General features: G+C 43.2%; 1 protein-coding gene across 1 annotated transcript in view; it reads left to right on the plus strand.

Moving 5' to 3' along the window:
- Window positions 1-11,446, plus strand: part of LOC133116889 (nck-associated protein 5-like) — a 125,534-nt gene that overhangs the window by 103,185 nt on the left and 10,903 nt on the right. The window contains exons 14-17 of the mRNA XM_061226894.1: window positions 3,591-3,899; window positions 6,569-6,690; window positions 7,932-8,064; window positions 9,025-9,185. Of these exons, the coding sequence (XP_061082878.1) occupies window positions 3,591-3,899; window positions 6,569-6,690; window positions 7,932-8,064; window positions 9,025-9,185 (725 nt within the window). The remainder of the gene's footprint in view (window positions 1-3,590; window positions 3,900-6,568; window positions 6,691-7,931; window positions 8,065-9,024; window positions 9,186-11,446) is intronic.

Here is an 11,446-nt window from a genome sequence, read left to right on the forward strand (position 1 = left end):
AACATGCTTCATAAATATGTGAGAAGAAGTCCTTGGAACTTTGTGGAAGCATCTCTTACCTTCATGTGTGAGATTTCAAATATATGGAGTAGTTCTCGTGGCTAAACATTTAAATCAATTCTATAATCAAGTGTTTCACTTTGGACTGGTAGGTACTTGCCAAAGCAATATTGCAGTATGAATAAAAATGATGCATCAATATTTACTATAACACAGCCTCTATTTTTCTTTATTTTTATTTAATAACAAGAACTTTATTCTCATTGATATTTGCTCTGAATGAGCAGTTCAGTAGACTTTTGTGATATGACCCAAATTAATTACTGAAATTATGGATCTGACCGCTTTTGGCTGAAAAAAAAATGAAATAAAATGAAATTGAACTTCACTCAACTTGGAACTTCAATTTTAAGTGACCTATTAACTGTCAGAATATGATGTAATGTCTGTTCTATTGTTGGGGAAGATGGTGTTAATATACCCACTTTATACTGGACTTTGACTTAAGGCTCTTGGCAGAATGTACTGGCTCTTCTTCAGCTGTGTAGAAGATATAGGGACACACAGCTGACCTCTGTAGAGATAATTATATTGGGAAGGCCCTAGCTCAAAAATATATTGTACATAAAAATGCTGAATTGGTTGAGTGTAAAGATGAGCAGTTCTGAATTAATATTCTGTTTAAAGTGTTTGGCAGAGGATGAAGGTTTGCAAGTAGTTTAATTAAATATTTCGTAGTTATACGTAGTCAGAGATCAGAAGATCAGAAGCAAGGGCAAGTTCTCCAACATGCTTGGAACAACCTCCCTGCTGATTGTCTTAGCCAACGCTGTCCTGCAGTTCTATATCTCAGAGAAGTGATGCAGTTTTAATGCAGAAGGGTGGTCACAAAAATTATAGATTTGATTCAGTTTTTAACTATTCTGCCTAATTACTCAAATGTAATGTAAAATGTATAGTACGTTTATTTAGGACCTTTCATTTAATTATTTTTGAATGAATCTTATTGTGCCTATGACTTTTGCACAGTACTGTATATATATACAGTATCTGGATAATTTATTCTCAAGTCAATTCCGTGTGATATCCTCCCTTTCATATTCTCTCAGTTGGGCAACTGGAGTACATACCGCCATAGAAATTAATGTGAACGTGATGCTGACTTTGTAATATGTTGCAACTGAATAGCATTATCTCTTGTATTTTTCATCCCGCCTCTTTCATTTCTATTCTTCATTGTCATTCAATCCCACCTGCTCTCTGTTCTTTTCCCTGCCTTGTGGATATGATGCGTTACCAATCTATGTTTTCTTTTTCAATTCTGGCTATTATGCAGTAATTAGCAAGGAATCGTTATTCAGCATCATTCATGGTTACAAATAATTGGATCATAGTGAATGGCAATCCATCTGTTTCGCTCTGAGAAGGACCCTTCAAAAACGGCAGAGTGAAAAAATAAGGAAAAAGAGAACCATCTGTTGCGTAAATGTCCTTAAATTACCACACAGCGTGGAACATTTTTGAGTGCAAAATCTGTTTGTCTCCCCTGCGTAACGTAATTACATTGTAGGAGTGAAGGGAAAATCAGGGACAAATTGACATTCGTGACCATGCTGAGGACTAAATGAAGAGATGAGATTAGGAACATATCTGCTCGGGAGGAGGAAAAACGATACCATCAGGATCCCCGTGTGATTCAAATCAAAATCATTTTGTTGAGTTTAATGAAGTAAAATAATTATTTTTCAAGTTGGCCAGACATTTGCTTCAGTTTGTGATTTGTGATAATACTGAGCGGCTAGATATTCTGGTTGATTTTGAAAACAAACTTAATCCTTAAAGCCACATTTCACTAGTGCCCAAATGCTTAGGCAGATATGTGTGTGGGAGACATTGCCAGATGTCTGTATGTTAGAGAGCACAATATCAGACCGCTGGTAATGTATGTGACCATCTGCATAGTGGACAACCACTTGTCACCAGCTGACAAGACCACCATATTGTCCTGGAGAACCTGCCATCATCCTTAATTTTATTCCCCACAAAAACACCTTTCGTCTGCTTGTATTTGAAAAAACTATAGTCAAACTATAGTCAACTATTGTGGTAGGCAAGACTCTTTGAAGAGTGAACTTTGGCCACCCCTGGTCAAATTGTGGAAGTTAATACAACCTCTACAAAGAACAAATGTCAATATGACAATGTATTTTGAGATTTAAAGGACAATTACTTTCAATTTCCTGAATTTTACAGATCTAAACAATTACAATGGTAAATGTGACTTAGTAACACCTTCTTTGGCAGAAATCACAAGTTCAAAAGTAGCCAGCTCACAGTTTTTTTTTCCCCCCACTCTCTTCTTCAGCAGTGTAGCCAGAAATATTAATATAGATGGGCCTGCATATAATTAAGTGGGTCAGAACTATGTAGATAGGCTTTCACAATTGGGTGAGGTGGTTTAGCCAAGATAAATTGGTGGTCCAGGAAACAATTTAGGTGGCTTTGGCCAACCATGGCCCATCCATCCCTATATGATCGCTGCACCTTGCAAAATCCTTGTAGATAAGAAATATTTAATGCACTGCATATTTCATACATCACTGTTTCAAAATAGTATTCAAGTCAGGGGACTGTGAAGGCCCTTCCAAAACCTTTATCTTTCATTCCTTTAAGTAGTTCATGGTTGATTTCATAGTAACGTCTTTGCTGACTCTGGAGCATTACATTCTGGGATTTGTTCATATTGAGTTGAATCCATTCTTCCTTCCACTTGCACAATTTTTCCTCTCCCACTGGCTGCCTCACAACCCCCGTGCTCAATTTTTGTTCAATCAGTTCACAGTCCATTGTTAGAAAACATCTCTGGCTCATTTAAGTCTCATGCTACGTACTTCAGACGTTGAATTTTGGGGTGAGATCACAGGACAGGTTCCTCTTGACCACTCTTAGATGCAGCTCATTTTTGTGACACTGCACAGTGGACTGCAGAAGCACTACTCTAGTGTCACTAAACCTTTCTCCCGGTCCCTTGCATTGATATGTGGGTTTTGCTCTGCATACCTGATCAATATACAATGATTTCCATGAGAGATTCCTCTCAGTCTTCCAGATCTTGCCTTGATTTTAACAGTTCCCTGTAATTTGAGTGGAAATTCCTGGAGGTATATCTACTTGTAGTCTTCCTTCTTATATTTTGCTGTTTTGTAAATGTCAATTGTGTTTTTCGAAGTCCACAGCCAGCTGCTTAGAGGAGCCCATAGTTGTTGAGAGTATGCCCAACAACCTTATAGGTTAGAAGGGTCAGAGTATTTAACATGCAATTTGACCACAGGTGCCCAAACTTTTGCATACCACTGCCATGTTGAGCACTAACAATCTGATCACATGCTTGTGTGCTTTTTCTACTGTCTACTGTAAAGTAATGTTCTGGCTTTTTTTTTTTTTTTTTTTTTCTGTTTTTTTCCCCTGTGTTATTTGAACCCTCCCAAGATGCCTTGTTTTCCCACAATCCCTTTCGTTGCCTGTGATTCGTGTTCCTTGTTTCCTCATCCCTCCTCCTCCTCCATCACATGACTTCTCCTCTACCTCAGGCTCCAGCTGCCAGACGCGAACCTTGGACAGTGGCATCGGCACCTTCCCCCTCCCCGATTCCGTTGCTCGGGCAACCGGCCGGCACCTCACCAAATCTGCGTCCACCCCCGAGCGAGCCCTGGCCACGCCCGCCGAAGCCTCTCAGGATCCTCCCCCAACGCTGCTGCCCAGGTGGAAAGTGCCTTCTCGCCCCGAAACATGTTCGCGCCCCCACGGCGGCGTTGGGGTGTCTCTCTCTGACCCCACCATGACCGGGAGCAAGGACCTGCCTGACCCACAGAGCCGGCTGCCAAAACCCACCACCTCAGGTAAGGCCCAAAGCACTCACCTGACACAGGGCCCAGCAGGTGAAATGTTATTGGCTGAAGGAAGAAATCTGATTAAATTTCCCTAATATTGTTAGAACTGAACTAGTAGTTTCTTTCTAAGGACACCAAACATGAGTACACTTAAGAGGTACTCAAGCTCAGTTATTGTATACCTTGTACGAACTGCCTGCTTCCTGCGTACTCAGTATAGTGAATGAGTTCCATGTCGCAAAACCAAATCGCACCGCATTGTTTCCGTTCAAAGCTCAAATTGCTTCTAAAAATGCACATTTCAACCTTCAGGATTCAACAGCCATTATCAGTGTATCAACTTGGAGATTTTCAGTGAATGATTTCAGTTAGATCCTCACCACTTCAAATGAAAAGGTCTTTTCTCCTTTCAGCATGTTGGGTGTGGGCTGTCCTTCCCAAGCCATGAAGTAATACACTCAGAGGACGACCAGATAACATTCTACCAACATGGTTCAATAGCAGGGTCAGCTTAAACACATGGGCAATGACAGAGTTTCCTGATATAATATCAAGTCTGTCCCTCAAAGGTAATATTCAGACTAGTTTTCCGACAGACACCTAGTGTGGAGAGGTCAAATCTGGTAGCACAAAATCGAAGGCCTATGAGTGTGCACTCATTTCATATTTGAGTTATTTCAGATGGATTTTAAAACACCAAAAATGGGATATAAACAGTAAAAAGCAAAGGTGTTTAGTCACCCAGGTATAGCCTAATTCTGTTAAATGTATAAAGCAAAACAAAAGAATCTGTGAGTTTAATAAGCCTTTCCAATTGATTCACCATTTCCTTCTCCAACCGGGTGAAAAACATTTTGCACAGAGGCCAGCATTAGTTTGTTCCTGATCTCAATCCAAAGCTAAAAATATGCTTTCGACAAAAAGCTGAAAACAAGTCCTCTTGTTGCTCTCAGTGTGTTTTTCTGCATGCCTGCCAAGGCGTGTTTGTATTTAACATGCTCTGAAAAGGGTTCGAGCAGACCGGAGTGAGCAGCAGGGGCCTGACATACTCCTTTTTACATTTTGGCAGGCTCCCCCATGCCAGAGACAGCTCGTTCATTGCCAGAACCCCATCCCTTCCCCCCCCCCCCCCCCACCAACTGCCATACCTCGCGATAGTGTTATAGTGATATCCTGTGTGGGTGTCACAAACAGCAGCCTTTTTATAGCTCACCTAATTTTATCAGAAAACAACCATGCAACCAGTGCCCCTCCCACCACCCCAAAAAAGCAAAGCATCTCAGATGGATGGGGGGTAATCAGACCATTTCACCCCCCCCCCCCCCCCCCCCTTCCAAGCATGATAACATCTTATGTACTTTTGATATGGGGTGACAGCGTGATCCACCCCATGATGGGGGGGTCCCACAAGCAAAATCCCAGCGCGTGCTACATGCTACTGCAGGGAACAGCCGCTTTAGGAGAGCGCGTGAAGACAGGCAGGGGAGCAGGCGGATGACCAGCAGGGTAATTACGGGGAGCGACCCGCGCCTCACGGAAACGGAGTGATTGCAGCCAGGCGCCGTGCGGCCGACGCACAGAGAATACCTTCTCCCCTGACCCCAATTCCACCGCTCCCCACAACCGTGATTAGGACCTGTCATTATAACAAATCGGGGCGAAACATTACGGCAACAGATCACCAAATAAGTGTGGGATAAGAGGGAAAAGAACACCCCTGAGCTCCATGCAAATTCCTCCCGCCGCTGCCAAAAGAGACGCAGTTAATTATACTGTCAGAGAATGCAGTTTTTTTTTTAATGGAGGCGTGAAAAAGGGCGGCGGAGAAAAAAATGGATAATCATTGAAATTCTTGGCTGTGATTATAGAGGGTGCTTTTTCACTCAAGGTGACAGTGTGCTGTTGTGTATTTGTTTTGCTTCAGTTTTTTTTTATCCTGTTGCATGCCTAAGATGGCAAGCTGGTATGAGCAATGGAGAAATAGATTGCTAGCAACAGGTCATAAGTGGCTGCAGTAGGCCGGGATAGAAATTAAAGCCTCCATCCGTGGCTCGTAGTTGCTTTATTTTCCAATGGCTGTTGCTGTACGGGGTTAACGTAAGGAACTCATGTCCGGGAAAATCTTCTAGAAAGGGCGACTTGGTCTGTTGGCTTGAAAATGATGGCGGTTGAATTTACAGACCAGACCTGGCCAGCCAGCCAAGTTTTCTTTGCATCATTTAAGTAATAAAGTCTTTTCGACCAAGGAAACCAGTTCAGTTGAGTGAACGTTACTGCAATCAGCTGCTTAAACGATGGATTAATTGCTATGCAGCAGTAAAAAGCAGCATGCTCTGGGGGCTCCCTCAGGACCACGGTTGGGGGGCCCTTTAATGCCACTTAACATGTACGTCTAATTCAGGCTTTTCTGGAATGAGCCTACAAGTATTTGAAATTGGACCCCAGGGACAGTATTTAGTTGGCCACACTATGCTAAGTACACATCAAGCGGGCAGGTCCGTACAAGGCTGATTCATGAATACTTGATATGTTCAGTCAAACACTTTCCCCCAAGGTGTGTTTCCGCATCGGACTTGATTAAGGGCTGGTATCGCAGATCCGGTGTCTTACCGAGTTTGGGTTGATCGCTCTGAAATAAACCCGGGTGATGTCTTTGCTTTCTTCTCCCGACGCTGCAGGTTTAATTAACCCGAAGAGGCGAACCCAGAGCGAATCGCAATCAAACCCCGCCCGGACCCCTGGAAACCATGACAACCAGACAGACAAGCGAAGGAGCAGCAGGGAGCACGCCTTGTCCTCGGTAAGAGCCGGTCCTGTTCTTCGGGTGTAGCCCTGGTGCTCCTCGGCCGCTTTCTGCCGTCAGCCAGAGGGCTGGGTGTCGGTCGCCGTGGAATACGCGTTAACATGCTTTACGATGTGCTGCGTAAAATGCGCCAGTCCACGAATCGCACAATTCATGTGCACAAATGAGCATTTGTTTGCGGGTCACAATGCTGTAAATAAAGAGGTATGTTTCTCAACAAGCATGAAGTGTTGGGTTTAGATTTTGGTTACAAGGTTTCAGATGGTCTTGTGACGGCCACTTCTGCATTACGATTTCGACTGTCGGGTATATACTCATGAAGAGCCATTTTTATTTTTTTTGTACAATGGATATGTATAAATGCATATAAATAAAATGTAAATATATTTAAATCATTCCTGTCCCCTGTTTTAGAAGATAAATAGAAGATAGTTCTCACTGAAAATGTATCTAACTTATGAATTATGGAGTGGACAGATTTAGATTTTAGCTCTATCAGTAATATGTGATGTGCATCTTTATTGCATAACATGAACCACAAACTTGAATAGGAACTGGTAGTTCTAACACTAAACAAGATTTGCTTTAGTGATCAGGAACATTCCCTCCCTCACTTTATATATGTTGGTGGAAATGCTTGTGGTGAAATGATCATTTTATGACTTTATAAAATGTTAATCCATAAATATTTGCAATTATTTTTATTACGTGACACATTATGGAAATGTATGATTTTTAAGTGAAATGCTTACTGACTTGGAACATTTTTTGACAAATTGCTGAAGTTAATGAAAGGAACTCTTAAAGGCACAGCAGCAAGGTTCAATGTGGGTGTGTGTTTGGTAGTGGAGGGGGAGTTTGTGTTTGTTAGTAGAGGGGTCCATAGCAGGATCAGGGTGAGTATGTGTTTGGTCGTAAAGGGGGAATGTGCGTTTGGTAGTAGAGAGGGAGTGTGTTTTCAGTAGAAGAGGGGTCCATAGCAGGATCAGTGTGAGTGTGTGTTTGGTAGTAGAGGGGGAGTGTGTGTTTGGTAGTAGAGAGGGAGTGTGTGTTTGGTAGTAGAGAGGGAGTGTGTTTTCAGTAGAAGAGGGGTCCATAGCAGGATCAGTGTGAGTGTGTGTTTGGTCGTAAAGGATGAGTGTGTGTTCAGTAGTAGAGGTGGGAGAGAGTCCGTGTCTCTCCAAAGGGTACGTAGGTGTATTGTAGTCTGACAGCCCCGTGTCTGGTCTGTGGAGCAGGACCGGGCTCTCCGCGTGTGCACGTACTCCGGCAGCAGTGGCAGTGAGGCGGAGAACGGGCCTGAGGACGACACCCCTGTGACACGCCCCTCCCACGTGACTCCGCCCCCCAAATCCAAGAGCAACAAACCAGGTGCTTGAGCGAGATCGCATAACGCATGTCAGTGCGTTTCACTCTGAGGTTTTTCTGCTCTCCTCTCCCTTGGTTACGTAAGCCTTTTTTTCATGAAAATTACTGTAATTGAGACATTTTTTTGCTCACATTTTAAATAAAGGCACCTTGATTTTCAACTGATTATAACTGCTGATAATAAGACATGTGGAAATGGAAAGATGGTTTACAGACCAAATCATCTACCTTCAGGTAGCTGAATGCATTCCAAGTTTGTTCGTACAGACCTTCAGGTTAAGGTCTTCGTGGCTTGTTCCCTTTCGCTCTAGTGCATGGATGGACACCTTGGTCTGGTATGGAAGACCATGGACTGTGCCAGTGTCAACCTGCTGTGCAACACACACAGTTCACTCTCACAATGCCCAGGGATGGGAATGTTTTATTCGGCCAGGATGAGAGTCTCATCACCAGAAACCCCCTCTGGTCAGAGTTTCTTCCTGAGACTCAGGTCATGGGCCTGACTTGTGAACTTTGGTGTGATAAGAAGCAGCAGCTTATGTCTGTGCGGTCCTGATTGGACAGCCCAAGTTTCGATGAACATGATTGGACTTTTTTTTTTTAAGTATCGTGCATTAATACACTAATCTGGTATTGTAATGAGTTGTAGCTCATCAACAAAGAATGTAATTTCCTGATATCATGAGCATTGTATTTCAGACCTTCACTCATTTTATTGCAATTTATTTTTTCTTTGGTTTGAGTAAATTGAAAAAAGTTTTTCACAAGATATTTCTTTCATTTTGGTTGATTGTTTTTTAATTCATAATCACACATTTTCAGTAATTGCACTGTAAACGCTGTACAAAATGTTTGTCAAAGCACAGCTTCTGTATAACTTTGAGTCTTGTGAGTTGTCCCCTAATCTTAGGCCCCTAAACTGGGCGGAGCCGAGTCGCTAATTTAGCCAATTATTTTGTGCAGGTGACCATGAGGGTATGAAGAGGAGCAGCGTGGGAAACCGGCTGTCAATCATGGACTATTACCAACAGGAAGTGTTCCCGCACTACGAGAAGGAGGAGCAGAGAACCGTCCCTCAGTACAACTCACCTGGCACTGAGGGCAATGCTGGAGACCCCCAAACCGTGAGTCCCGTGTCCTCCCATCATACGATGCTATGAGCGAATCTCCCGCTTTCTAACTAGCATGTTATTTCAGCGTGAAGCATGTGCCTTCTGCACCAACACCCAAATGCATCCGAGCCAGTCAGGTTCGGTTTGTCATGAATCGCATGTTTAACCTCCACGGATTAGCGAATGTTTTGCTTTAGAATAACAAACTGCGATTTGATTTCATCAGAGCCTGCATTGTGGGGAACAGTCATTGGTTTGTGTATGGGCGGGTGTATCCTACGGGGATTCTTCTGATGGCTGACCATCAGGCCGAGGAGCTATCATGTTGTCTGTTCCTCAAACAGATGACACTTTTCCTTATTACGGCTTGCGGAACAGGCATTTTCAGGAAATGTCAAAACTAAACGGTGTTTGCAGTGAACCGTATTTAAAGCTGAAAAAGGTCTAATCTAATTGGGTCCACCTCGTGAATAGAACGTCTCAGAGCTCTCAGGCTTATTAGCTTGGCAGCCAGTCAGAAATATTGAAAAGGGCTCATCCCAAATCTCCATTAAACATTGTTTATGTCATCAAAATGTATGCACATGTACTGTGCTTTGCATAGAAAATAGCATGAGTTTACATCTGATCCAATCAATTCATGTCTATGTCCCAGAAGCTCCATTAGCGAGAGCCTTCTACGACTTGTCCTTATAGTTGAGAGCACTTCCCTCTTTCACTGATGCATTATTTTAGCGTGCGTAGTGCATACATATCTGCAGACAGACCCAGTGGGGCTGTGTCAGGGCCCCAGTGTTTATTAACTTTTCAGTGAAGCGGAGTGCAGTTTGTTTGTGCATGGGGACTGGACCCGGTCACACCAGAACACAGCGGCAGCTGGTTGATTTATGGCCTACTCTCGAAACACTGGGGGAAGATGTCCCCGCAAAACAGCTTACGTTAGAATACACACATAGAATACAGGCACTGCCTGGCTGCTGAGCTGTAGCAAATATCTAAGTGATTGTAGAGTAGAACACAATCAGGTCTCGCTTTTCAGTTGTTAAAAGAGGGGGAAAGTTCAACACTTCTCTAATTAAAGAATGAACTATCAATTGTGCCATCTGTATATTTACAAGCAGATATCTATAATAGATGTATTAATGTATTCCTGCTATTAATAGCAGGAAGTTTACATAATTATAAGTGTCATCTGAACAACCCCGGCACCTTCTGAACCAAGCCTGAGCCTTTTCGTGTAATCGCATTTGCGATGCAACAATTGCTTCTCAGAAAACAGCGGCTGTTTGCTTACAGTTGCAGAAGCCTTATTTTTTTCCACATGCCATCTAATTACGGAGCGTTACACTGTAATTACCGGGTCATTTCTCCTGCGCCGCGCAGACGGTGTGATGCTAACGTCCTGCCTCAGCGGTGACTGAGAGAGAGATTTCAGCTTCTCCCGCCGTGGAACTGCATTGTTTGCGGTGCGAAGGCAAACTGTCCCGGGTGGAATTTTCTGGGGCGAACGCGGCCTAATTGCATTCGATCCGGTGGCCCCGCTGTGTCACGGGACATTTGTCAACCTGTACTTAACGGCACAGAGGGGGGGGGAGGAGTCAGAACCAGCAGGAATGAGCGCTTCCCTGTGCTCGGGAAACCGTTGTGATGTTAAAACCGCAGAAAAGGAGGGCGGAATAAACGCTTGGGATGATTGGGATTCTCAGTAAAATGAAACCATGCTGATTGGCCAATCATGACAGTTTTCAGGGGGAGCGGTAGACTTATCATGCATCCAGAAAGTTTCTGACAGTTTTGCGCAATTAAGAAGGAATGAATTTAAATGTTTTTTTGAGCCACTCCATAATTTCTTTATTTAATTGCATCAGATATTGGTTCAAGCATTGTGTGCATCACAGGGAATCTTTCATTCTCTTGAAAGAAACGTTTGGCTTGCACCAATGCCTTTGATGTAGTCACAATTACTGAATGTAATCTGATTTTTCTGACAATATAAAATGGCCGAATGAGAAATGCCCCGAATGCAGTGATTGTACGTTTGTCACAGTTAAGGAAAATGGGCCAATCCATCAGTATAGGGCAGCTTATTAAACCACAACGTGCTGGTTCATGATCACGATCAGTTCATCAGAAACATCTCTGACTTCTCCATCTATAGCTCGCTGCTACTCATTCACCAATTTGGAGAGGAGGGTGGGGTGGTAGAGGGGCCAAGAGGCGGAGTCATCCCATCTCTGCTAAGCCAATGTAATTATCAGAGACTTACTAGTCCT

The sequence above is a fragment of the Conger conger genome, chromosome 17 (genome assembly GCF_963514075.1).
Source record: "Conger conger chromosome 17, fConCon1.1, whole genome shotgun sequence".
Taxonomy (NCBI): Eukaryota; Metazoa; Chordata; class Actinopteri; order Anguilliformes; family Congridae; genus Conger; species Conger conger.